This window comes from Venturia canescens, chromosome 6, assembly GCF_019457755.1.
Source record: "Venturia canescens isolate UGA chromosome 6, ASM1945775v1, whole genome shotgun sequence".
NCBI lineage: Eukaryota > Metazoa > Arthropoda > Insecta > Hymenoptera > Ichneumonidae > Venturia > Venturia canescens.
This window is the reverse complement of record NC_057426.1, coordinates 9,401,280-9,427,943: the sequence shown is the minus strand read 5'-3', so window position 1 is coordinate 9,427,943 and position 26,664 is coordinate 9,401,280. Positions and strand designations below refer to the sequence as shown.

The window sequence follows — 26,664 nt, the reverse complement described above, 5'->3', positions numbered from 1 at the left end:
CCCTCTGGAACTCGCGAACTCTGGAAGAGGATGCCATTCCGCGCATATCACAACGTGGTGTAGAAGAGTCTTGTGGTTGTTCGTTTCGAATGCGCGTGAAATATCGATTTTCCGAAAAGAGGTGCCACACGAGTTACGCCCACAGCAGTCTTCCTGTGGCAGCACTCGCGTGCGCACCTTTATTTACACCGTCGCATTACGATATCAATTGCCATATTATAAACGTAGCTTTGTTCAATTATGAATCTCATTGCTGTTATTATTCTTACCGTTTCCATTATTCAAATCGTAAACGGTAAGCGGTTCGATAAAACCATTATCATGGTGTACAAAATTTTGCGTTTGTAAATTTAGAATCAATTCGGAGCTTATTCTTCGTTTATTGCTTCTATTTATCTAAAGTTATTTAATAATTGTAACGAGCGTTGTATCCTGAGAAATTTGTAACAACAACAATCATTCGGTTTTTTACAGCGATCCCAGTAAAATCAATTATAATTTTTTTTTCAGTGTTATTGAAATCGCACGAAAAGAAATATTTACATAAAAATTGAATAGCGTGGTAAAATGCAAAAATTATAAATAAATTCTATACATTTCGAGTGTTCTCAACTATTGCAGTAGAAAATTGTCATTGATCCTCTGTTTTTTCGTTAAAGTCCTGTCGTATGAACACGAGTATTTAACATGTAAACAACGCGATGGTTGGCACTAGGGCAATTATCACTGTCACTTCTCCCTTATTTCTTCACTATGCAATTGTAAATGACTGTTGCAACTATAAGTCGATATAAATTGGGTAATCTTTTATTGTGACAAAGGATCTGTTACAATAATGGCATTTTATATTATTGAAACTAATAAATTAACGAAAAATTAATAGAAGTCGAACGACTGATTTCGAAAGCTTCGTGACTACTTTTATTGAGAGTAGAACAATTTGGTTTCAGGAAGTCTTCCAATACCAACGTTTGAAGCGAATCCAGATACGAAAAGATTGTACGATGACCTTCTTTCGAATTATAATAGGCTCATTCGGCCAGTTATCAACAATACAGAAACTCTCACTGTGTGGTTGAACTTGAAGCTTTCACAATTGATTGAAATGGTAAATTTATTTGAAAATTATACAAACTTCAAAGATTGCTAATTTTTCTTCTTATTTTTTGATAAAGAGATAAAAAGTTTCAAAACTTATTTTCAAAGTCGTGATCAATCATTGAAAGCATATTTAACTGTTTTCAGAACCTGAAAAATCAAGTGATGACAACAAACGTGTGGGTCGAACAAGTAAGTCTTTTTGTAAGTTCTCAGTAGTAACATTCAATTGAAAAAAAAATTCATTCCAATTCCAATAAAATAATCGTTCAACCAAAAGTGTGTGATAATTTGAAATATTTCTTCATCAATTTTCAAAATTTATGTCTTTATATAATTCCTATTGAATTTCATAGAAATGGTTCGACTACAAACTTCGATGGAACCCTGAAGAATATGGAGGCACCGAGATGCTGTACGTGCCATCTGAAAACATTTGGCTTCCGGACATAGTTCTATATAATAAGTGAGTTTACAGCATTGAAAAAATAGCACGTGCAGTTTTGCAAAGTGAACAACAATATTGACTTTTTCATTTTTTTTCCATCGCTTTTCAACCATATTTCGATCGGTTTCTTTTTGTTAATTAATATACTTGGGACAGAATTTTTCTTTTTGTCAGTAAACTTTTGACATTGCTACAGTGCCGATGGAAACTACGAGGTGACACTTATGACGAAAGCGACTTTAAAGTATACGGGTGAAGTATTTTGGAAACCACCTGCAATTTATAAGTCATCCTGTGAAATAAACGTGGAATATTTTCCATTTGATGAACAATCGTGTCTAATGAAATTCGGATCATGGACCTACAATGGAGCTCAGGTAACGAGAATAAAAGCCATTTTTTTCATCTTTTTTCTGATCTCTTTTTCTTTACCATACCCCCATAATTAAATCGTCGCACATTCTTAACAGGTCGATTTAAAACACATGCTGCAAGAACCAGGCAGCAATTTGGTTGCTACGGGAATCGATTTGAGCGAATTTTACCTATCCGTGGAATGGGACATCTTGGAAGTACCAGCATCTCGCAACGAGGAATATTATCCTTGTTGTGTCGAACCCTATTCCGGTATAACATTCAACATAAATTCTAGAGCTTCTAGAGCTCTTCCACAGTTCTATTATTCAATGATTACCAAATATGACTTCATGATAAATTATATTCGTTTCGTTAACATGAATGAAAGATAATAGTCCATAACTAAATCTCATTCTCGTTAACAAGGAAAATTTTATATTTTGGTTTTAACTATTGTGATGCTTTTTTCCAAACAGATATTACCTTCAACATCACTATGAGACGAAAAACTTTGTTTTACACGGTCAACCTTATAATACCATGTGTTGGAATCACATTTCTGACTGTCCTTGTATTCTACTTGCCTAGTGATTCTGGAGAAAAGGTACTGAATTTGTATACTTGAATAATATAATGATAAAAACTTAATTTTAGAATTGAATTTATACACTTCCAGATCATTGTTTACCAAACTTATTTCTTGATTTATATCTATTATTGTGTTAATTACCCAAAAGTATTATCCCACAAAAAAACTTTTACAGAATTTCATACATTTTACTGCCTTAATTTCAGGTTTCATTGTGCTCGTCCATTCTTCTGTCGTTGACAGTATTCTTTTTGTTGCTTGCTGAAATCATTCCACCGACGTCGCTAGCAATCCCACTGCTCGGAAAATATTTACTATTTACAATGATACTTGTAACACTATCGATCTGGATCACGGTGTGCGTTCTCAATGTTCACTTCCGGTAAGTAAAATTGAGACCAAAACTGCTTTTTTTCAAAATAATTTTGTTTATTTGATTCTTTCAATCTTGAGTTGATTTTATATTAAATTTTTCAATTCTGAGTCGGTTTTAAATGTATTCGAGGCAAATTTTAAAATTCAATTACCGGATCACACTTAATTGAAAACTTGATTTATACGCAGCTCGCCGTCGACGCATAATATGTCTCCTTGGGTGCGGCAAGTATTCTTGATCTGGATGCCACGTTTTCTCATGATGAGACGTACGCCGTATTCAACGCCGGAGTACGATGATAATTATCTAGACGGTGGATATACAAATGAAATCGATTTGAGGTTAGGGGCATATAAATACAAAGATGATTATTTACTAGAATCTATAATTCTCGATGAATTTTCATCCAATATAATAATTTTGTGTGAATATTTAATCTGTAACTCGTATTGACTAATTTATATAGCTATCGTGACAGTATTAGCGAGTATCCTGCAGATATGAAAGGGAGTACCGACGCTTTCGAAAGCGTTACGTCCGCGTATAAACATATTCGAGATGGTGACGCACGACATGCGCCCCAAACATCAGGTAAATATTCAAATACAGTTTGCATTTTTAAGGAGGGTGGATTACGAAATTAAAATAATCAGAATTTGATAAAATTTGGTGATAACATTCTTGGGCATCAAGTGTACAAATACAATTTTTTTCAAATTTTTTTACCACACGGTTATCGAATAATTGAGCGTTAAATCGAAGTTCTTATGCACGAGATGTATAACTGTATATATGTAAATTCTATGCTTATACACGTGAATTTTAATGTTCAATTACTCGAGAGCTATGTGGTGGAAAAATATAAAAAAATGTATATTGTCTTATATATTTTTAAAGAATACATTTACCAAATTTTATTAAATTCTTTTCATTTTGCAATTCAACATTGTATCGTCGCGATCCACCCTCCTTAAAAATATTATACGAATATGAATTATTCTCTGTTAGCTTGTAAATTTTGGGACAAAGTTTCATTGTATCCAAAACCTATTGTCATTGATTTTTTTATGGTACGGAGTTATGGTTCGAATCGTCGATGAATTCATAATTGAAAATGCACTTCACCATATCGAGAGCTTCATTTAAATTGCAATGCTATTTTATTAGTTACAGATAGTGAAAATACAATGCTTAGACACATTTCACCGGATGTCATGTCTGCCCTTCAAGGAGTTCGGTTCATCGCTCAGCATATAAAGGATGCTGACAAAGATAACGAGGTAACAATGACATTTACATTAAGATTTTAAATCACTGATGGTTATTGAATGGATTTGAGTTGTGAACACGCACTTGAAAACCGTGACAAAGTATAATGATTAATAATTCTGGAACGATTGAATATTCAAGTATTTTCACAATCGTTGTTTTCAGGTAATAGAAGATTGGAAATTCGTTTCCATGGTGCTCGACAGATTTTTCCTTTGGCTCTTCACGTTTGCTTGTACCGGAGGAACGATCGGGATCATTTTTCAAGCCCCGAGTTTATACGATACGCGGATTCCGATAAATCAGAACAGGTCGCCAGGAATTCCGCTGCGGGGGGGGAATCGCGATTTGCAGGGTACAAGTTTTGAAGAGCTTGCGAATATTCTTCGGGGCTAATTGCCTCTTTTTTTATCCGAATCTTAGTTCAAACCATTTGCCGATAACCATAAGACTCTACTTCGGTGAATTAGTTCATAATTATTTGTCATCGAATATTCGGTCCTGAGGATCTTCAAAAATGCTCGTTATACAGCTCGATGATATTCAGCATTATGCCTCGTATTAAATTATACGAAATATATGTTTCAAGCAGTTTAAGGACACATGTGATAACGCGCAACAAAGCATTTGGGTTTGAGCTCAATAATTTAAAGCGCGATGCCACTGTGACAAATCAAAAAATTCGTTTTTTCCCTTTACTTTTTCATGGTAGAAAAAGATCTGGTCGTCGACTTTGTTTCAGAAACTTGTGATCTGATGAATTTTTTAATTGTCAAATGCTCAATCATTATTTTATTTACTATTCCTGGGATTGCTTGAGTAATGCAAGCTCCTGATGTTGGTGATATTTCGTATTTTTCCATTGAAACCGATAAGATATTTTGATGACCGTCGCTGGGTGAAAAATATCTAAAGTATGGCATTTTTTGGTTGGTTACAGTGGTTACGCATGAATAGAATTATTATATTTTAAATGTTTAATAGTGGCTTTTTGAGTCGTTAACGACAAGGATAAAAACTCTTATTTATTCGTTTTTTAAGAACAATTCATGACAGGTTTCCTAACTCTATTTACTCATTAGCCTCAATGATAACGTACACGGTTCCTTAAAAATTACATGTATTTTTTGCAGGTTCTCAAACGACCAGTTGATTGTTTGATTCTTGAGAATTGTTCATCCGTTAATACTTCATTTTTTCCTATAAATAAAACATGTATTTTATAAATTTAAAGAATTTTTTACAATTTTCGAATTTTCGTAGGAACATGAATTCACGACAACAACGACATTTTTCAATAATCGCAATGCTTTTAAATACTGCAGGAAAAAAAAAATATACATGCTGCACTCCATTTACTTTTCATAACTAGTCGTTCGAGCATGTGCCTACGTACTATAGTAACAGTTGACAAAAAGGTTTCAATTTGAAACATCGCGAATTAACAATATTTGTATCCAATTTTCTTACCTGTGCATTCTAAGAACTGGTAATTGCCGAAAGTTTTTGAATTGCCTCCACAATATTCGTCGGCTCACTTTTCATTCAATTGCATAAACCAATTTAGTATTTTTCTATATGTCTTTACAATAAAACAATAAATGTCAGTATGAATTTGATTTCTTTGTTAGATCCGTATGAATCTTGGATTGTTATAATAACTTTTATTCATTGTTGTAATTCTGAAAACTTTATTTAATTTTTTGATTCATAGTGGAGAGGATTTCTTGTTAATATTTCGAATCACCGTCCCCCAGCTCAAAATCGATCTACATTAAAGATTAATTTTAAAAATAATTCAAGAGCGGTGGAATGTCGGTCGAAATTTGAGTGAAAAAAAAAATGATAATAAGTGTACAATTTATAAGTGTCAAAGCTTTTTGTGATGTAACAATTGAAATTGAAGCAGCCGCAGCCGGAAAGACGACATAATCTGTGACGTCATCGTGTCTCAACGCCGCCACAGTATACTGTGAGCAATTTTGAAAGGAGATTCGAAGAGCTGACTTTGGTGCTGACAGTACTGACAGCAGATACAGCCCCGTACACAGTCCTCTGCTGCTACAAAACGCCTCTACCTTCTTTTCCCTGCTTCCTTGTTCTGATCTCGCTCGGCATTTCTTTACATTTTACTTTACATCGAAGTTTGAGGTTAGGGCACGACCATCGTGGGCACGTGAAACAACACAAAACATGCGTATAGAAACGTGTTATTTTTGTTCCTCCCGAATATATCCGGGGCATGGAATCCAGTTTGTGAGAAATGATTGCAAAGTAAGTACTGTGGATATTTATACAATCAAAATTTCCATCTTTTTACAAACGTCATGAAACTTTGAGTTCCTTCGAAAAAGCTTGGTTATGTTTGCCGCATCAACTTGTGAGCATGTTTTATAAAAAAAATCCCACTTAATTCACAAAGATTTGACCATTTAATTCCATAAATGCACCACGACCTAGTAGATAGTATTTTCGTGTAAAATTTCCGTTGATATTTATTTTTTTAACACCTCAACATTGCTACAGGCAACACGAATTTTTTGGATTTTATGGATTCGTTTATCAAGCATCTTGATAATTCATTTAGGAAGCAATTCGATGATTCATACAATTTTATTGTTACTAGTAAATCATTCAATACAGTAATTGAATGAATTTTTAATCAAAACATAGATTATTTAAAATTTCTATATGATCTTGCACTATGACGAGAAAATGTGAAATATTTTTGTCGCTGGTTTCTGACCTTTTGATCGATAGAAACAATTGTCATGTGTTTCAGATTTTCAAATTCTGCCGATCTAAATGTCATGCTGCGTTCAAAAAGAAGAAGAATCCAAGGAAAGCAAAATGGACAAAAGCATACAGAAAGACAGTGGGCAAAGAATTGGCGGTGGATCCTTCCTTCGAATTTGAGAAAAGAAGGAATATCCCAGTAAAATATAACCGTGAATTATGGTCCAAAACAGTTGAAGCGATGAAGAAGGTCGAATTGATTAGGCAGAGGCGACAAAACACACACATAATGCAGAGGTTAAGGAAGGGACGAGAGCTGGAACAAGATAGGAATGTCAAGGAAGTCCAAAGGGATCTGGCGCTCATCAGGTCACCAGCGGCGGGTCTCAAGAAAGCCAAGAAACAAGAAGACTCTATTGAAGATGATGAGAAAGAGGAAGCTTCCGACGAAGATATGGAGACCGAAGAAGTAGCCATAACAAATTAATTATTTGAGTTAAGTACTTTCGCTCGTTTTTCAATTATTCCATTATAAATAATTGAATTATGAAATAAATTTTGAAGACTATTTTATAATTATAGAAAAAAATGTAAATATGCCACTTCTTTCTCGATAAATGTGTCTTCGTTTGGTCGATTATACAATGAAACTTTGCCGCTTTTTCCCCTAAACTTTAATCTTCCGATTTTAAACCAAAATGTAAATTTAGTATATGCTTACACAAAATACATTGAATGTTATTCTCCCAAGTATTATTCTAGTTCTGCCCTACTTTGTTTTGTGCCATTTCTTCATGTTATTTTGTCGTGACTTATTTAAATATTAGTTATTTCATTGTTTGTCAAAAATTCCCGATGTTACGGAATCGCAGGATTAGTAAAGTGAAAAAATATTTAACAAATATCTTTTTATTCAAATATTAAATAATATCTCTAGTATAATTTATACAAAATATAATAGCGGAGTATGATCCTCTGTCGGTTAACTCATTATTCGTATACGGATCCCCGATCCCTGGCCTTACGCCACTTGTTCTTTGATTTTTTGTTTTTGTATGTTGTGCCATTTTTTTTCTTCTTTTGCTTTGGGAGGAGTTCGCAGCTACATCCACTTCGAACTCTGATATAATCCAGACTCCAATTAGTGCCAGGTGTGGTGATTGTCGATATGTCCGGAAGAACGTTTTCCGGCTTCCTTCCGTGCCGCCGTTTATATTCGTCGTTTGTTCCAGCCTGATGAGATCGGAGAGTGAATTTTTAGTCCAATCGTGTCTCATTAATCAAGGACTCGAGGAAACATCGTAAAAGTTTAATTCTAGTTGCATCTTGGAAATTTTCGATTCTATTTTTGTACATGCACAACGATTTTGGTCCTCAGGAAGCTCGAGCCGACACAGATGAATGAAAAATAATTTCAGAGTACTCAATTGAGAACTTTCGCTACGCACCTGATGAGATGATCTTGATCTGGGATCGCTGACGAGCGCATAAGTGTAAGAGAATCTCTGTACGCATCTGGATTGGTTGGAGAGTTTGCGGTCGACGAATCGACAGGGTTGATCGAGAACGTCGGGTCTGCACGAGTATTCGTAGAAAACTTGTTTATTTTCGCCATCCCGATAGAGCTCGACGTATCGTTCTTCGCGATTTTTACCGCCAACTGGTTCGGACAATTCCTCGACTGTCGGGCAACATTCGACCGGCGCACCATCCTCGCCGCCCTCTCGACGCAACAGATTCTGAATCTCCCGGTAGGTCAACACCCCGGAACTCTTTAAGGTCTCGATGTGCTGAGCTTCCCTGGATCAAAATTCATTCAATAAAGTACTCGAGTGCGAGCAGAATCGTGCAAACCGGTCACGTCTCAATGGGATCGAAACGAATTATTAATAATCGCATTATTTAACAACTAGAAATTTCTCCGGAAGGAATATCTCGAAAAATCAATAGTTTTTCACTTGCTACGAGCAAGAACAGTTGTCCGGGTCATAAAGACCCTCGATACTCACGATATCGGAGCTCAAAAAAGGTACTAGTCTTGGATAAAGTGCCTCAGCATCGTAGTAAAATGAATGGCACCACGTAATCATTGAGCCTCGAGCCTCAGATAAGCTCTAATTGATCATCAAGGATTCTTCGAAACGAAAAAATGAGCAAGAACTTTTAACTCTGCTTCTCTGAGGCTGTATCTAAATTAACTTTATCGGCCTTCGCAGCGGGATATCTTGTATATCATTATTTTCCATGTGAACGACTTTTGAACACGGTGGTGGGAACCTCTCGGTAATCAGGTCTCGGGTAATCTTACGGGACGCCTACGATTGCGAATGCCATTTTTTTTTTTTTTTTTTTTTCACCTACCACGTGAACGTGTATCATGCTTTTGTAACTAGAATTAGTACCCGTTGCTGCCCTCCGACGTATCTATACATCTTCCCCCACTATGTAATGGATCTATCGCGTTACTTTCACCTACCACTCCAGAGAAACTCGGTGGATGAGGAGGGTGGATTGAGAACACGAGGAAAATCAATTTTCGTTTTAAAATGCGCATACAAAATCATGTTTTTCTGCTATAAAAAGGAGTTTGAAAGCCTGCTCCGGCGTAATCCGGGCATGAAATTGGTCGATTTTATGTCGAGGGTTGTGAAGTGACGTTTGATGGGATTGTCAAAACATCGAACAAGATTTTATAATAATTTTCAGCCCATTCGAAATTGTGGTCCGCTTCGTCGTTCCTTTTCTCTCTCTCTCTCTCTTCCTTCTTCCTCGGAACTCGTCGATAGCTTAACATTTTGCTCTCGACTCGCCAACCATTTATGTGACTTTTCATTGGTGTGCAACTCAATGGAAACGTTTAAGGAGTGCGATCCCAGAATTTTTCGACTTAAAATAGTTGAGTTCATTTACAAGGTATTCACAGTGAAACCACTCGAATGTGACTCGAAATTTATAGCCAGTTGAGTACAAAAAATCTGCTCTGAGCTCCCAATAAGTCTTTGGAGCTTGGATGAATCTTTCAATCGCTACTAAAATAGAGGAGGCTCCTGCTCGACCGACAAGCAATATTTCCTACGCTCGTAATCTTCCCTTTGACCAGTCTCTAGTTTCTCCGAACGTTGCTAAAAAGGTTGATCCAACAACAGCGTACGTCGTCTCAGTACCCACCACTGTGCGGTATGCCCACGAGACGAATATTCTCTGGTTTTGCGAGCTGGGGACGCTATTGTTACGTTATTAGAGGCAGCGACCAGTGGCAGACATAGAAGAGCGATCAGCACACCCACCTGCAACCACAAAACTCGGTGTTAAGGCACTTTCTGTCGAATCATCGTTAACGATCGAATTTACTGTTCGTTCACATATTTTCGTACGCGGAGATCGTTAAACCGGACGTTTACCGTTAAGGCAGTAAAAAACTATAGAACATTTCGAATTCTTATGATTATTGCTGAGCGAAATGTCAGCTTTGAACGACGAACTGAAAATTCGTTTTTCCCCCCATTTCCCGCTTCTACTTCCACGACCTTCGTCCCTGTCAGTTTTACTTCCAAGTCTCAAGTCGCTTTTAAGACCGCGAAGAGGCTCGAAAAAACTTGAATATTATTCTCGCTAACCGAGGCCCCCCGTTCTCCTTGTTATTCCTCACCGTCCACTTTTTCTTTTTTGCTCCGGAACAAATTGGTTGTCACAACTCCGGTTATGCGCTTTAGTACACGGCCCTTTCTCAATTTATACGTCTCCGCTTTGTGCGGCTACACTTTGGCTTAAGCGCTCGAGTTCTTGCGGTTTTCTCTTCACAAACCCATTCACCCTTTTTCCTACATTATTCTCAAGCAGGTTCTCTCACTCCGTTTACGTTGCGAAGGAAGCTCCGATTCTTCGGTACTCGATTAGTTTTTTTCCTACTCGGTTTTAAGGCAGTTTTTTGTTCTCTTCGAATATTGTGTCGTTCCAGAACGATATTTCGTTGTTATTTCCTTCATTTTTCCTATTTTCAAGCCTCCATTTAAATGGTGAAAATTGTCCTCGAATCTTCCCTTTTCGATTCCCCGCTCTCGATTACGAAATTTCATTTCGTCGGATACGTACATTGAATGATTCATGGATCCATCGCTGCGATGAATGACGCCGAGGCCCTATAAACATCTTCTCGTCGCGATCCAGAATCTGCGAAGCAAACATTCACAGAGTTTACATCGACGAGTCAACTCAGGCCTCGCGCTTTCCGAGTCGATCGTCCTCCCAGTCAATCGACTTTTGCCAATCCTCGTGATGAAATCTCCCGATTATAATCAATCATAATAACGATTATATTCGTGACGTTAAACATACTTTTCGAGTGCTTTAAGGACGGGGTAACGGCTGTTCGGTGGGAAGAAGGCCCCCAATTTCAATAATTATTTTAGACGCTGCAATCAATTTTTCAACTTTTATAACCCGAACATCAATAATTAACTCGACGATAGCAATCTTCGGAGGCACTTCAGAAAAAAATTTGTCCGTCGACGAACAGCATAAATAGAAATCTACTCGAGCGATCCTTGCGAAATTTGGCACGGTACTTTCTCACACAATTGACGAGGTAGCCGCGAGGGGATTTTGTTTTTCGATTCTTTGCCTTTTTCGTGAGACACGCGAGTGAAAATTTTAATTTTAGCCTAAAAAATGAGCCCATCGGTTATTGTAAAATCAATAATTATGAAAAATTCATCAATTAATTGTTCACAGAGTCAATTATTGGTATTCGAGTTTTAAAAAATCAGGAAATCTCCTCCATGCGGTTGTATCGCGATGTCACGATCGATCGAATCGATTCGCATTATCCGTAGCGTACAAAAAAATTATTTCTTCCGCCGATTTGACGTTACCCCGCCCTTAACGTCCTTTCGATTTATCAGACGAATTCTGAAAAGTTTTTCTCAATGATCCAAATTCGCGGTATCGGGAGCCGAGTACGACGATGGGCCAAGGCATATAATAACAAAAGCGTTGTGTTACCTCATCTGATAATTGTGTTGCCGTGCATGAATGTATGGAAAAACCGTAGCGAACATCGTTGTGACGAAGAATTAGAAGGCGCCACGTGGATGTTGTCAGCGTACTTCACTCTGTCTGTGGAAAAAAATGATCGATTTAAATACACTTGGAGAAGCGAATAAATGGTGTTTGTTCGCTGGAAAAAGGACTTGGTTCGCGGAGCGTTGAGAAGTTGAACTTCGAGGCTCGATAGAGCTCATTGTGCTTTTATTTGGCTCGATCAATAATGACGATTTTTTCCAGCGTGAAAGAGCACTTTTTCAATTTAAAATGCCATCGCACGCGGCGTAATAAATAATAAAAAGGTTGAATGGGTAAAAAATTGTGTAATATCGCAGCATGAATAATACGCGATTGTAAAATTCAATCAACATTGGCTCGTTCTCACATAATTATCGCGCAACGTCGCTGCTGCCATAAAACATATTTGATTATTTCGCAATCGCCGCGTTCATGATAGTTTTAAAAGCTTTATTTATTTACGTGCGCTTTGCTCGTTCTCTTTGTCTCTCGTAAACACCCACGCGCGAACCCCGCGATCAGAGGCGTATTCGAGCTTGTGCTTTGAGACATGACTAATAGTTGTCGTTTATGTCATCGCGCGCCCGTCGCCGAGCATTTGGATTCGGCAGTAAAGGTCAAGCTTCGGTGACCTTTGGCGCGATTCCGGTGCTCCCGTGTTGTGCGCGAGGATCTCTCGGCGGGGTAATGGAGACGCTGCGAAAAAGCGTTTTTGCATTTTTGTCGGCCTCAAGTCCGACGCTGAGCAGCGAGTCGCCGGGGCGATCTCGTCGTCGAATGCTCTGCGAATGATTTCTCTGAGATATTCGTTTGAACGAGTCGTTGATCAGCGAGACGCGAGTAGGAAAGTCGACGAAGCAGGGGGGCAGGCGCTCGCGCGCGCCCGCGGAGTCTCTCGCTCCTCGTAATTGAATCGAATATCGAATCTGCAGGCGTGTAATTGAGTGCCAATGAATAATGGGAAAGCACAAACAATGTAAGATAACGAAACGTCGATTAGCATTTTCCGGCGATTCGTCCGCAGTCGCGTTTGCGACGCTCTCGCGGGCACGTCGCTTAGAATTCCTCCGTCGTCCTTTCGCAACGGTCATCCCTATCGAGATCGAAAGCGGCCGCGAGGGAACGTCGCGCAGTACAAAAGGCTACGCTGAGGAAAAAGGCTGCTTTTTCGACCACCGGAAAACTCGCTGCGCGATTGAAAAAACAAATGAAAACAAAAAAGAAGAAGAAGAAGAAGAAAAGAAACGAAAAAAGAGATTTTCGAAATGGAGCCCCTTATTAGCGAGCACACTCGAGTTCGCTGCTTAGCATACCCAATCGAAACAACCGCTGTAATTGCGTACCTACACAAATTGGACTACATCGTTGGCTTATCTTAAGTAGTATTCGGAAAGGCGCCGAACGAGTATGAGACGAGTCCCTATCGGTGCGGGGATCGTAAGAGCGGTAACCTGAAAAGTAAATATCATTTGGCACGCTATACCCGTGTAGGAGAGGGGCCCGGGCGCGCTCGGCTCTCTGACCAGCCGCTGGCACTCTTATCGGACGAAATAACTCGTAAATCGTGATACCTGACACTATTACCGGTCTAAAAGGTTTCTATGTTCCGATCGATGAATCGATTATCTGAGAAACGATTAATTCCCTCGATGAATTATTTCTCAGGGCCCCCTGCGCTCCCCAGGGTCACGTCATGTTTGTTCTTTCTATCTGCGTTGCTCCGCGCCAACGCAGTCTCTCGAACCCGCTGCCGGCTGACGTTTCCTCCAAAATGACGAGCGCCTTGATCCACTTTATCTCCTCAGAAACGTTTATACGAGTTTCCCATTTATTTCCTCGAAAAAGGTCTGCTCGTCGGACGCGAGTTAATCGGTCCTTTTTTTTTCCATCAACGCACATGCACGACTCATCCGTGCGATGTTTCAACGGTCGCGTCGGTGCAGCACGAAGGAACTCGAAAAGTAATTCGACGTTGAATTTCATCGCCGATCGGCCCGAGCCTGCGGGGGCTCCGCCTGAAACTCGAGATGCCGCGGAACCAACGAGACGCTTATTAAGGACGCTCCGAGGAGCTTCTAATCGTAAAAGATTCGATGGGAACAATCTTCTGGGCGGGGAACCGTGCACGCAGAAGCGAGACGGGGCGGAAGCTCGGGCTCCGACGAGCGGATATCTAACGAGAGTCTACTACAAAGGCGATTGAAAACGCGACAATGGAGATTGCGCCCGGCAGCAGCGACTCCACCGCCCGACGATAATACTTGATTAAATTCTTCCGATCGGGGAATGACGGCGAGGCGGCGGCCGGGCGCGTTCATGAATAAACCATTCCCAGATGCCATAAACAATTGTGCGAAAGAGCTCCTCGCGTTTACCATTTTCTGGCGCTTACACGCCCGGATAAAACAGCCTCTCGCGCACCGAGAGGTCATGCATTGGCGCTTACCACGCACCTCGGCGCCCACTTTTCTCTCCGTTTCTCCCATTTATCTTTGCAACGTATTCGAGCGCTGCCGCGACGATTTAAAAGTCCCTCGGTGTGTGTATTCCAGATTAAAATTCATCGCGTTGGCCAACCCTTGCACGCGCGCGCGGTTTATTTAAACCCGATGACAGATTTACTTGTCCCGCGCGGAATGAAAAACCGCTGAATTCTTATCGACGCTCGCCGAATGGGATAAGCTCGCTCGCGCCCCAACGGAAAGGTCACAACGCCTCAATTCCTCGGGGATTTTTCACTTTCTCGTAAACCACACACTCGACATGCAACGAACAGTGACGCGCGCGGACCAACTCTCTGGAGCGAACTTATCCGACTTTTTCGACCGATTAAAACTCCCCCTTCGTCGAACTTTCAACGAGGATTCCGCCAAAATTACGCTCCGGACTCTTCCGCGCTCGAGAATAAAGAAATAATCGCGAACATCGCGACCCAAAAGGACTCCCAGAGGGAAGGGAACTCGAGGACTCGCGAACAGGGCCCTGGACTCCAGGATCGAGAAACTGGGACGACGATCCGATCCGAGCTGAGACAAAAAACTACGCCCGCATCACGGGGCGCCGATGAAAAATATGATCGCGCAAGGTTAAACACGATTAAACGAATAAAATAGTTTCAGATCGAACTGCAGATCCGTCCGAAAATATTGCAAGTGCATGGGAATAATTGGCCGAAATTTCAGGTCAGGTTATCGAACATTTAATGAAGAATTAAAACTTCAAAAATTCCTGATCTAGAGAGTCGCGGCAGCGACTCTGAGACAAGTATGCATTTATGTTATGACGAGTTGCTACCAGAGACTCTCTATACCGGGAGCGTTAGTGTTTCCGATTGTTTTCGAAAATTTTCAAAATTTGTTTCTTTAGAATTTCGGAGAATATTAGAAGTTACGATGCTGAAGTTTCCAACGTTGGAGTCCAACGAAATGATCTAAAAAACAGTCCAATAATTCCAGTAATTCTCCAATTTATTTCCAGTCGAATTTGTACTTTGTATTTTTTCAATCTACACAATTATGATTCGTGAAATAAAAAACTGATGGATAAATCGTTTTATTTTAATTCATTTCGTTGGACTCCAACGTTGGAAACTTCAGCGTCGTTTAGAAGTTGACATATTCTTCATTTTATTTTTTTCTTTCGATTGTGGCCTCTTCGAACTCTGTAGCTTAACGCGTTGAGGAGATATTAATTATTTATTTCTCAACTGCATCTAAAAATGGCTCGGGTTTTCGCACACATTTTTGACGTTTTACGAACTGTCTCACAGGTGGAAATAAATGTAAGGGATTCATAAGAACGATAAAAATGAAGAGTCACCCAATTTTTATGAGAGTTTTAAAAGAGAGCGATAAAATTTGGAAAAATGGCGGAAGCAGAAGCTTTCCCTGCGTGACCGCGATCCGATCGGTCCAAATTTCGAGTGCCCCAATTTGCGCCACCAAAGGAAAACGCTCATGCGAGAACCCCTTAAATGGATCAGTCGACTGTGCGCGCTTGGAATTTTCGAAATCGAAATTCTTCGAGTAAAACTGTCTTAAAGAACTTCGTTTTCGATAATCGGAGCTCTCTCTCGCGCTCGCGGTTGCGATATACCGACCGATGGATCCTCTCGCGAGTGAAGAAAACTCTTCGAAAATGACACTAAATTTCGCAACGCTGGAGTCGAGCGAAATGATCTGAAAAAACTCTCCAACGATTCCACTGATTCGTGAAATAAAAAGTGGTCGACGCAAATCTCTTCTTTCCGTTTATTTCGTTTCCCCCAGCTGCAGCACATCGTCAACAAAATCAGTCGCTATAGAATCAACAATTTTGTTCCCCAGCGCAGATTCCCGCTGCGCATTCCACCCGAAGAATATTGCCCGAGAGCGGTGCGTCAGTTCAATATTAACTCCGTTTATGAAGGATTGATCGGGCCCGGAGTAGAGAGCGCTCTCTAAAAAGCCTCGCGTCTCGCAAACGGCCGCGTGAGATACGGAGAGCGCGAGGTGAGCGTGAGTGCGAGAAGCGTCAAAGCCAAGCAACATTACAATTAGATGAAAAAGCATAGAAAAGAGTATTTGTCACGGAGAGCAGCGTGTCGCCGGCGCTGCCTGTTCGAATAGATGAATATTTGATAAATCATGATCTCGATCATTGTAAACAAGTCAACTTAAGATGGCGGGTCCAGAGGCGGGCTGTAACGAGACGGATAAATGCAATATCGGCTCGCCGAGGCTCAGTAGCGAATTGAATATGACGCGGGCGCTTATGCGCGACGGATGACTGGCGCCAACATTTACTATCGGTGACAGTAAATTATCGTTCCATTGGGCTTATGTAAATACTCTCCGAAGTGAGACACTCGTAGTCTCGTTACAGGCTTTCGTATATGCCCACGAGAAGAGAGAGAGAGAGAGAGAGAGAGAGAGAGAGAGAGAGAGAGAGAGAGAGTGCGCGCAAAGATATTTATCGCTTATCAGTTTACAGGGCGGTTGCAAGCGCGGAGGGCTCCGAACAAAGAGGTAAACACGGCTGATTGCGGAGTACGAAAGCATAATTCATAATTGGAGAGGAGAATTATAACAGCGAGCAGGCGCGACTGGACGTTCGGCGAAGAGTGTTGCTCCGTGGTTCGGCTCGCTTAAAAACTTCATCGTCGTTTCGTGCGCGGCAGGTCACACGCGCGGGAGGAAAAAATGTGTTTCGAATCGCAGGTGGAGCGTGCGTGTGCTGTTTATCGGCTCGGAGATCGCGCTCCGCACAATGGAGTACGGAGCGGTTGAATTTGCAATATATCGCGGGCGCGCACCAAGCCGCTGCTGCTGCTGGGCTGCGGCGTTGAAATCACTAGTCATCTCTCGTGAGAAAGACGCCCGGCTAGAGCCCTCGTCAGGACGGGACGGCGCTCGAGCTCTCCGTTCGAAAGCTCGGCCGAGCAGCGGCTCTCGTATTTTCGATCTCGCGACCTTTTTTTAAACGCTGCCCGCCGCGATTCAACAATCCCGATGAGATCAATGCTCCGGAGTGCGGGCGCCGGGGAAAGAGAAAGCTGGGCTCAAAAGCATAGCATTACAGCAGACACGTTCGCTCTCGATATTTACTTAACCCACACCCCCGACACGCAACCTCGAATGAGCGCGGCTACGATCGCGAGCTTCGCGCATCCGTCTCCTGCCGAATCCCCCTCCCCCCCCCCCCCCCCCGGCCCGGGAGTATTTAAAAAAAACGTGAGAATATATTAGTCCTCGTATTATTTATGTTAAGGGGTGTTCTCCTTGTGTGCACACTCGCGCCACGTACACAATATAAATCGGAGCCGAAAATGGGCGGACCCGCGCGTTAACAGGGCGTGACTCGTGGAAACGGTGAGCCTGCGATTTACGATGCTCAAGTTGAAATCTCTCTCACCTGCATACACTCTCGCGCGGCCGCGGCATACCTCTCGGCTGCGGCTCAAACAACGCTGCTTCCTTCTCCTTCCTCCTTCTCGCTCTCGTTCCTCTTCTCGCCTCCTTCCTCCCCGCATTCGCTTCGCTCATTTGCCTCTTTTTATTTCCACTCGCCTTCCTCCTCTCCTTTTCTCGCCAATTTATTATTGCGCTCATAGCCCCGCGCTCCTGACCAAATACGCCGCACCGGGACTCCCCGCCGGCCACCCTCCCCGCGCCAAATTCCTCCAGAAGCTCCGCACCCGCCCGCGATCCGATCTCTCGGCATCTCCGAGGATAAACTGCTCCGGAAAACCCGAGCCGGAGCACCCCCACCTACTTGTACCCCGATCCCGTACTTACCCCATCAGGCTTTATTGCTCCGATAAAATAATGGTAAAGCTCCATTAACCCCCCGCGGGACGACCAACATCGAGGACGAGATCCCCGCGAAAAATGCCGAGCGCCTATCGATCCGAGCTACGCCGCGCTGAGAGATCGGTGCTTCCATCAACGCAAGATTTATGACGACGAGTCAACGGCCTTTCTAGCGAAACCTGCCGTTTCCGGTGCGGGGATACGCGACACTATTAATCAACGCTGACGAACCGATTAGCGCCAATTCATCACAGTCAATCGCCCCCCCCCCGTCGAATCGGAGGGCGAGGGACCCGGAAACGCTTTTATAGCTCGACTTTATCGGGCAACGTCTCAACGAATCTTTCGCGTCGCCCCGCGACTCTCTCGAGGTGCGACGGAGCGCAACGGATCGCTCTCGACTCTTCCTTGCTACTCTTGGGAAAATCAGACTCAACGACGTCGAATACACTCGCGAAGGAAACTGCGTTACTGCTCGTTCCGAATAGCCGCTCTGGCCGGGCATACTCGCGCGACTAAATTCATAAAAACTCTACTAACGACCCTGACAATCCCATTCGCCCTCCAAGTGCGCCGCCGCTCCTCGTTTCCGGCTCTCGTCACTTTGTCTCGAGGCACTCGCGGCTTTGCGAGCGTCCCCGTCGAGACTGGAGAAACTTCTATAGGAGGGAAAACACTCGAAATACGATCTCTGAAGTAATCCACTTGGCGCGGGACACTCGAAGCTTCCTCGAGGAAACGACGCCGGAGTTTCCAACGAAACGAGCGAGAAAACATTTGTAATTCACCCATTTTTGACTTGGCGATGCATCAGCTTGAAAAAATTACGAATTCCGAATTCGACGGCGAACGAAATTGGAGAATTGCTGGAATTTTTGGAGGCTTTTTTGACATCGTTTCGTTGGACACCAACCCTGCAAACTTGGACCCCGTAAACGAAGATGAAAAAAACGAGGACTGGCGAAACGAGTCGGTGCCGAACCAACGCTCTCTGGACGAACAAATTAACGTTAATAGTCCATTCGAACGACCCCAAATTCGTCAGCAACGAATGGTGGACTGAAATAACATTGTTGCTGCACACTTTGATCTTAAAGTATTTAACTTATTTTATTTGATTTTTATTATTATTCATGTATTCATTCGATCGTGTTTAACCTCGTGACCGTCGTATATTTCACTGGCGACTCGTAACGCCACATTTCGTTGTTCCAATGACTTATTTTCTCAGTGGGGCAATCGCCAGAGGGTCCCCTTCGGATCTGGTGATTCGGTTGACGAATTTGCACTCGCGAGGGACGTTGAAGTTTGCAGCGTTGCGACGAAACGATGTAAAAAAACTTGAATTATTCCAGTTAATCTTCAATTTTATATTCCCTGCCGAATTTGCAGTTCGTTGTTTTTCGAGCTAAACCGATGACCCGTGAAATGAGAAATTGGCGAATTGGAAATATTTTTTTTCGCAACGATTGGCTGAATCGCGATCCAGGATTCCGCGGAAGGCGAAATTCCTTGAGACACGCCCGACCAAGATTTTATTTCGACTGGAGAATTTTCAGTTTGTGACTGAAAATTGAAAGCGAGCCTCGGGTCACTCGAATCGGTGTGCTTCGCGAGTCTTCCCCCCCCCGGAACGGTCGTTCGGATCTTGACTCGGGAAAGCCAAAAGCGTCGACGACTCGAAAAAATCAGAGGATCGTTCGAGCGCGTTCTCAAACGGAAGCGCAGCTCTCGAACTTTCTCCGAAAGGACGCAACGCTCATCGGGAAACAAAAAAAATGGATTTCGAGGGAATGAACGGCGGAAGCCCGAGGTGGCTAAGCTCCGTTGGAAGGCTGATCGGTAATGCGATTTCTACGAAATTAGAGCTCGAAATACGGGCGCGTTGGTGTGTCTGGGGCCGGTGCGGCGGCTCGGTTAGTGACACATTGCCCCAAGGTGGAAGGGTGGTATAATTCGAGCCGCGCATGGACCGTGGCATATCCTTGTGCGGGGCATAAACATCTCGTTGCTGTCGGGCCGTGTGGTGGTGCCCCGTGGACGATAATTTGAGGTCGGGTAGCAAAGACGACCTGCCGTCGCGTAAAACGATGACCCTGCCGCGTTTTATTGGGCTCGTTGTTTAGGTTAGAGTCCGAAGCAGGCACGTAGCTGCGCGGACGGTGCGAGAGGGAGCCCCCGGCCCCGGTCTCCGCGCACTCGCTCTTCCACGTAACTCCCATTTCACAAATATACCCTAGTTCGGCGCTCCCTCTCCGCGGCGGCGAATCGGTCGAAACTACTCGCTGCGGAATACTCCGGGGCGCCGTCTGCCGAACTCCCATTCTCACCGGATATTTATCGTCGGATATAAAGCTCTCAAAACTGCTCGTCCGCGGAGCGAGCGGCTGCTGCCCCGGATCGGGCCTTCGCGCAGTTTCCTTTTCGTTAGATTTCCCGGATCGCGGCCCTCCTGGGCACGGGGTTTCGACTCTTCGCCTCGGAGCTACTCGGACCGAGGTCCGCTCGAGGTTGAAGCAGGGTCCTTCCTTCCATCATCACATTTCATTTCGGAATACTTTATGGCTTACGAATCCATCGCGACGCTTTCCTTTCTCTGTTGTTGGCAAATGCGAATTTTTCAATGCCCCGCCTCCCCACGGGGGATGAAATCCCGAAAATTTACCAATCGATCTAGCAACGACGCTGAAGTTTCCAACGTTGGACTCCAACGAAATGAAGGAAAAACGTTTTTAATTCACCAATTGTTTATTTCACGAATCGTTGGTGCAGCTTGAAAAACTACGAATCGCAAATTTGGCAGGGAACAAAATAGGAGAATTACTGGAATTATTGGAGAGTTTTTTTCGATTATTTCGTTGGACTCCAACGTTGGAAACTTCAGCGTCATATCTAGCACCGAACGCCTTAAATACATCGCATTAGCTTCCCTTGGAAAGAACACGACGTTTCGGGCATGAAAAACAAATATTGTGTACTCGCTTTTCTTTCGATAACTGATGCACGTTTTCACGCAGCGCCGGCTTCGCCTTCATTTTTCGATGCATCAAGGTAACTCCTGTACTGCACGCTAGTCAAATGAGTGCGCTAAATTTTCAAAACGCTTTTAGACCGAGCTCAACGTACCGATTAAACTCATTGTTAGTATATATGTATTCGAGCATATCTTATTGAAGTGAAAAAATATTAAAAACGATAGTTTTGCAAAACTGTCAACTGACAGATGAAAATTTCCATGATGACACATTTTCACAGCTACTTTTCAAAGAATCATCTGTATTTATTAACCGATTTTATTCCATGACGCTGAAGTTTCCAACGTTGGAGTCCAACGAAACGATCGAAAAACTCTCCAATAATTCCAGTAATTCTCCTAATTTGTTCCCTGCCAAATTTACGATTCGTAGTTTTTCAAGCTGCACCAACGATTCGTGAAATAAAAAATTGGTAAATTACAAACGTTTTTTTCGTTCATTTCGTTGGAGTCCAACGTTGGAAACTTCAGCGTCGTTTTTATTCCACCAAGTCTCATTTTGTTCCTCAACCGATCCTCTCCACGAATTCACCGCGTAGATTTTCCTTTAAACTCCATACCTCAGAGAAATTATAAATGAAAAAGTTTTTTCACTCAATGAACAATTAGCTGCAACGGTGAAACGATCGAGTTAAAAAAACAACTGCACGGTCGATTCGCTTCCGAACAAAATGAGACTCGTTGCAATAAAATCGATGAAAGAAGGCAGATAATTCACGACGCTGAAGTTTCCAACGTTGGAGTCCAACGAAATGAACGAAAAAAACGTTTGTAATTCACCAATTTTTTATTTCACGAATCGTTGGTGCAGCTTGAAAAACTACGAAATGCAAATTTGGCAGGGAACAAAATAGGAGAATTACTGGAATTATTGGAGAGTTTTTTCGATCATTTCGTTGGACTCCAACGTTGGAAACTTCAGCGTCATGATAATTCTTTGAAAAATATCAGTGAAAATGTGTCAGCGTGGAAATAAGTATTCGTCAGTTGATGCTTTTGGAAAACTAACGTTTTTGATATTTTCACATATCAATGAGACACGCTGTAATAAAAATCCACTATGAATACATTTAATCGGTAGGTTAAACTTGGTCTAAAAGCGTCTTGAAAATTTAGCACTCTTCAAGGCAGTTTATCTCTTGCTGCGATGTTGAAGCTTGCAGCGTTGGAGTGTCCGACGAGCGAGGACCAGCCTAATATCTTGATTTCGCATCGGTCGAGCACGAAAAAGCTAGAAATTTCAGATTCGGCGGGTCGCGAAGTTGGGAAATAGCTCGAAGCCTTTTTAGACGATTCGTTGGACTCCGAGGTTGGAGATGGAGCCTCGCTTGCTGCAGTTTCGTCGGTTCCGGAAGCGCGAGTCCCGTAAAACCTCGCCCCGAGTCCCGCCTTGCTTGGGAACCCCTAGAAAAAGTCTAACGCGAATCCCTCGAGAGAGGCGCACCGATCGAGGTCGAGCTCTCGAAGCGGATTAAGGCAGGCAGCTACTTACCTCGAGATCGAACAAAGGTCCGTTGAATATCTCGTCTCCGTGGAGGATCAAGGGGCTCCCGGGCGCGAAGGCTCGTCGGGACAGAGAAGCGGTTATCGGAAGAATCGGACGGAGGCGCGCGAGGCATAAATATTTAGCCTGGATACGAGATATCGGGCGTCGTGCGCGCGCGCGCCCGCGCGCGGTATTGTTCGTCGCGTGTGTACGCAGCGGAGGTTGGGACGCCAGGATGCTATGTTACGCGACACTGGTATTGTTTGGTCTGTGCGAGGAAAGAACGCGCAGCGGGGTCCCGGAGGAAAACGCGCTCGAATTTATCGTCGCGGCACTGTACCGCGAGTGGGTCCGTTTTCAAGGTTGTCGAACCGTCGAGGAGGCGCACTTTGTCGATCGTTCGGCCTTTTCATCCCTCTCGCAGCGGGGAGCGGCGATTCGTAATTTTTCGCTCGTTTATTCTAGTCCTCGGAAGCTGCTCCTCTCGGGGCTCTAACAAATGAGGTAGACCGTAACTGTCGTAACTCGGGCGGGATGAAGCTCGCACATGGACAAGGGCCCGGGTCCATCGTACGGTTTTACGATTCGCCGGCGAGTGGGGTGGCTGCGAGCAAGTCCCGTTTATTCGAGGAACGTATAAGGCATTACTGCGCGGAGCCCACTCCGCGTACTCGTCGATGCTGTTGCCACATTGTCGAAGCTTTTATGCGCATAATTTAAGCACGTGTATAATTGAGCGGAGATCGCGCGGCGTATCGTCGCGGGCTGACGCACCGGAAGCTATTAACTCGGAGGGCTGTGGGGGCGGGGAATCGGTCCTTTCCGTTTCGTATTTCTTTCCATATTGCGAAAGAGCGAGGAGAGGAATTGCGGCCTCATTCGATCATCGATTATCGGCGTCGGTGTCCCCGGGAATGCGTACTCGCGCACGCTTCGCTCGCAGCTCCTCGAGTTTTCTCACTTTTAAAGGATCTTTCGTCGAGCACGCGCACTGCCTTAATTATAGACGATGAAATTCTCGATAATCCGAGTCGACCGGGCTCGTCCGGCTGAAGATGCTTTTCGCGGGGTATTAACGCGGAATTGGTTGCCCGCTCGGCTCCCTCCTCTCCGCCTCGGGACGTGATGGGATGCAAATGTGTATCTGTCAGTCGTCTCGGTCCCGAGTCCCCGGTGCGTTTAATTTCGTTTCCTCTTTTTCTTCGCTCCCTGCTGCCGCGCGCGGCTCTGCTTCTTCTCCTTTTTTTTTTTTTTTTCTTTTTTTTTTCTTTTTTTTTCTCCGCTCTCGTGTGCCGCTGCTGCTTCTCGCGCTCACTTTGACTGGCGCGAGTTAACGCGCGTACGGACGTAGCAGGTTATCGCAAACGAGGCTCGTCCCGGCTTGTTGCGGGCCATTAGCAAGCCCGTAAAGAGTCCAGTGCGCCCGAATATTTCACGGGCGCTCCGTTCGACGTCGGACAAAGCTCCCGGGGGGCGGGGGCCGCTCTCCGCGAGAGGCTAACGGGGCTCGCGCTCGGAACAGCCGGAAAAACGTCCTCGAGCCGCACCAATAACTCGCGCCTAGTTGTTCCTCCTCGAGCGATTGTCACTTGTCACTTGGTTATCCGGTCGCTAACGCGCCGCGATCGGCGACGAGATCCGCCGAGCGCTTCGACCGCGGAGCGACGCACGCGGGGCTTTTGCTTCTCTTTTAGCCCGCCACGGGGGCGGGGAGCGAGCGCCGAAGAAACTCCCGCGTAAACTAAGCTCGCGCGGTAAATTCACGCGAAAACTGCGACAGTCCCGACGAAGCCGCCAGTCCCATTCCTCTTCGAACGAGCATTTTTTTTCATCACGGTCGATAAACTCGGTGCAATTGTAGCGAGAAAAACACGAAAACACGAAAACTCGAAGGACGGTTAAGTTCGGCTGAACGCGACGGTATAGCGAAGCTCGTGAGACTGTGTCTCTCAACGGCGTGAGCGACGTACGGGCATGCACACGAGACACACCGAGAAAACCGGAGACTGCGCTGAGCGGGGAGCGAAGCAGCGCAGTGCTCAAGTCGGTGGATGCCCCGATGTCGGGGCGAACTAGTTCGCCACGCCGGTCTTACCACCACGTTGAACCCCAAATCCTGTATAACACACGCCCCCACTCTCGCGCACCACCGCGCGATATGCTGGAAGACGATGTCAGACCAATCTTCGGCCACGCGAACTGTCTCGAAACGACTCCTTGCACGAACCCAGCACACGCCACGGCTCATCATGTATACGTCGAGAATATATTCTCTACCTTTGATATACCACCTTCTCCCTCCCTCCCTCCCTCCTGCCCTCTCCGCTCCTCGCTGCACTGCTCCCCCCCCCCCCCCACCGCCACCGCCACCACCGCCGCCCCCCGCTCCCGCGGACCGAACTTCATAACATCCACCGGCGCGAACCCCAATTTATACTAACCCGAGCCTAAATTTGTCGGTCGGATTATATCTTCAATCATCGCGTCTCGGTCGCCCAATCTCTATTTTATTTATCGTATTCTAGTTTTTACCTTCGTTTCGTATCACGATTCGTTCTATTTTTATTGGATATCGGGCCTCAGCAGACCCAGACGACTTCCGGACTTCGCGACGCTGCGAACACTCTTTTCTGTGTGGCGCGCGCACACGCACGAGCAATCGTCGGGTTATCGGTTTGAGGTGTCTTCGCGAGGCCAATCCGCGGGAAGAGACTCGCGACGTGGGCTTTCGAACGCCCAAAAATTGGAAAATCGACGCTACTCGCGGGCGAGAGAAATTGAAGGAAGTTGGTTATGTTCGCGTAGTTTCGGGGGGTCGGGCAACCCGTCGGAATGAATCTCGCCGGCTCGCGTGGCAGGGAAAATCGGTTTTTGGGTTTTTGTCCCGTCGGGAATCGCGGAGATCGAGTGAAAAAATTGTCGGAATGAAATTCTGGGCTTGACGCGCGAAGCATTTGGCGAATCGGTCTGCGACACACTCCGCGACAGGGTCTCGGAGACCCGCGCTGCTCTGATATTCGAGCAAGATTCGAATATTTTTCAACGGCTTTTTTTTAATGAGAGGATCCCAAATAAAAATACACTCGAATTTACGCTACACGATGGATATTCGACGTCTCTGGTGAAAAAACGTCTGGAAAAAAATCAGTTTCGAGTCTCACTATTGATTTTAATCACTCGTCGATGTCATTTGCCAACATTCCATGAATATCCTCAAAAACACTAAAATCATTCGATTGAAATTTGTGATTATTTTTCCCCGTTGAATGTTGTTGCCTCGTATGAATTTTAACGACGATTTTGCCGAACGATTTTTCACGGAATTAACACGTCTCTCTCCGAAGCAGCTATAGCACAGAAATTCCTCCGTTAAAAACACTACCGAAATTATCTCTCGTCTATCACCGCGCCATGTACACCCAAATTCAACAAATAACATTCCTGTGGAACTTCCGAAACATGCCCGGAATATATTAATTGCGTACAGTCTTGTTTAGACTGTAGCGCCGTTTGTAAATATAGCTACTTCCGGCAGTTCTCATTCCTATAATTACAATATTTCGTAATCTTGGTTCCAGCACCGAGAGGAATTCACCGCAAGTTAAAATGTTGATTTACAGCCTTTCGAGAAGATTATATCTCGTCAGTCATCACGAAATGCACTAAATTTCAACAAATAACGTTCACGAGCATATTCTATTTCGGTTGGACAGACATTTTTCCGTTCTAAATAGCGTGAATCATGGAATATATCTTGACTGGAGGAATCAGCGTGCTTCGCTTTTCAGATCTACCACTTTCTCGATTATTTTCACTCTTTTATTCCGCAAAAACAATTTATTTACTCTGCTACACTTATGCGGGAAGCGATGGAGATTGGGAGAGAGTCGTTTTTCAATCGTTGATCAAAATAAAATGCT

General features: G+C 43.9%; 3 protein-coding genes and 1 long non-coding RNA gene across 7 annotated transcripts; 2 read left to right on the top strand and 2 right to left on the bottom strand.

Moving 5' to 3' along the window:
- The first annotated feature begins 111 nt into the window (after positions 1-111).
- nAChRbeta2 (nicotinic acetylcholine receptor beta2) lies at positions 112-5,364 on the top strand. Its single transcript, XM_043422358.1, has 12 exons — positions 112-295; positions 951-1,108; positions 1,246-1,290; positions 1,455-1,564; positions 1,743-1,923; positions 2,017-2,173; positions 2,380-2,507; positions 2,699-2,874; positions 3,057-3,209; positions 3,335-3,459; positions 4,036-4,148; positions 4,303-5,364. Exons 1-12 carry the CDS (start codon positions 241-243, stop codon positions 4,531-4,533), a joined length of 1,632 nt encoding a protein of 543 aa, XP_043278293.1. The 5' UTR covers positions 112-240; the 3' UTR covers positions 4,534-5,364.
- Positions 2,584-6,035, bottom strand: LOC122412651 (uncharacterized). 2 transcript variants are annotated; one of them, XR_006261406.1, is made up of 3 exons: positions 5,608-6,035; positions 3,020-3,174; positions 2,584-2,788 (listed from the first exon to the last, which is right to left on the bottom strand). It is a non-coding gene; the product is annotated as an uncharacterized lncRNA (long non-coding RNA). The 2 variants fall into 2 exon arrangements; XR_006261405.1 differs by lacking the exon at positions 5,608-6,035 and adding an exon at positions 3,245-3,372.
- A 143-nt stretch (positions 6,036-6,178) lies between these two features.
- Positions 6,179-7,626, top strand: RpL24-like (ribosomal protein L24-like). Its single transcript, XM_043422365.1, has 2 exons — positions 6,179-6,411; positions 6,920-7,626. Exons 1-2 carry the CDS (start codon positions 6,331-6,333, stop codon positions 7,358-7,360), a joined length of 522 nt encoding a protein of 173 aa, XP_043278300.1. The 5' UTR covers positions 6,179-6,330; the 3' UTR covers positions 7,361-7,626.
- Positions 7,627-7,766: 140 nt separating this feature from the next.
- Positions 7,767-25,362, bottom strand: LOC122412648 (uncharacterized). Of its 3 annotated transcripts, none has more exons than XM_043422364.1 (6): positions 25,277-25,362; positions 11,875-11,988; positions 10,966-11,043; positions 10,042-10,160; positions 8,322-8,673; positions 7,767-8,106 (listed from the first exon to the last, which is right to left on the bottom strand). In XM_043422364.1, exons 3-6 carry the CDS (start codon positions 11,020-11,022, stop codon positions 7,864-7,866), a joined length of 771 nt encoding a protein of 256 aa, XP_043278299.1. In that variant the 5' UTR covers positions 11,023-11,043; positions 11,875-11,988; positions 25,277-25,362; the 3' UTR covers positions 7,767-7,863. The 3 variants fall into 3 exon arrangements, with proteins under 3 accessions (XP_043278299.1, XP_043278297.1, XP_043278298.1); XM_043422362.1 differs by lacking the exon at positions 25,277-25,362 and adding an exon at positions 22,751-24,931; XM_043422363.1 differs by lacking the exon at positions 25,277-25,362 and adding an exon at positions 17,827-18,063.
- Positions 25,363-26,664: the final 1,302 nt, after the last annotated feature.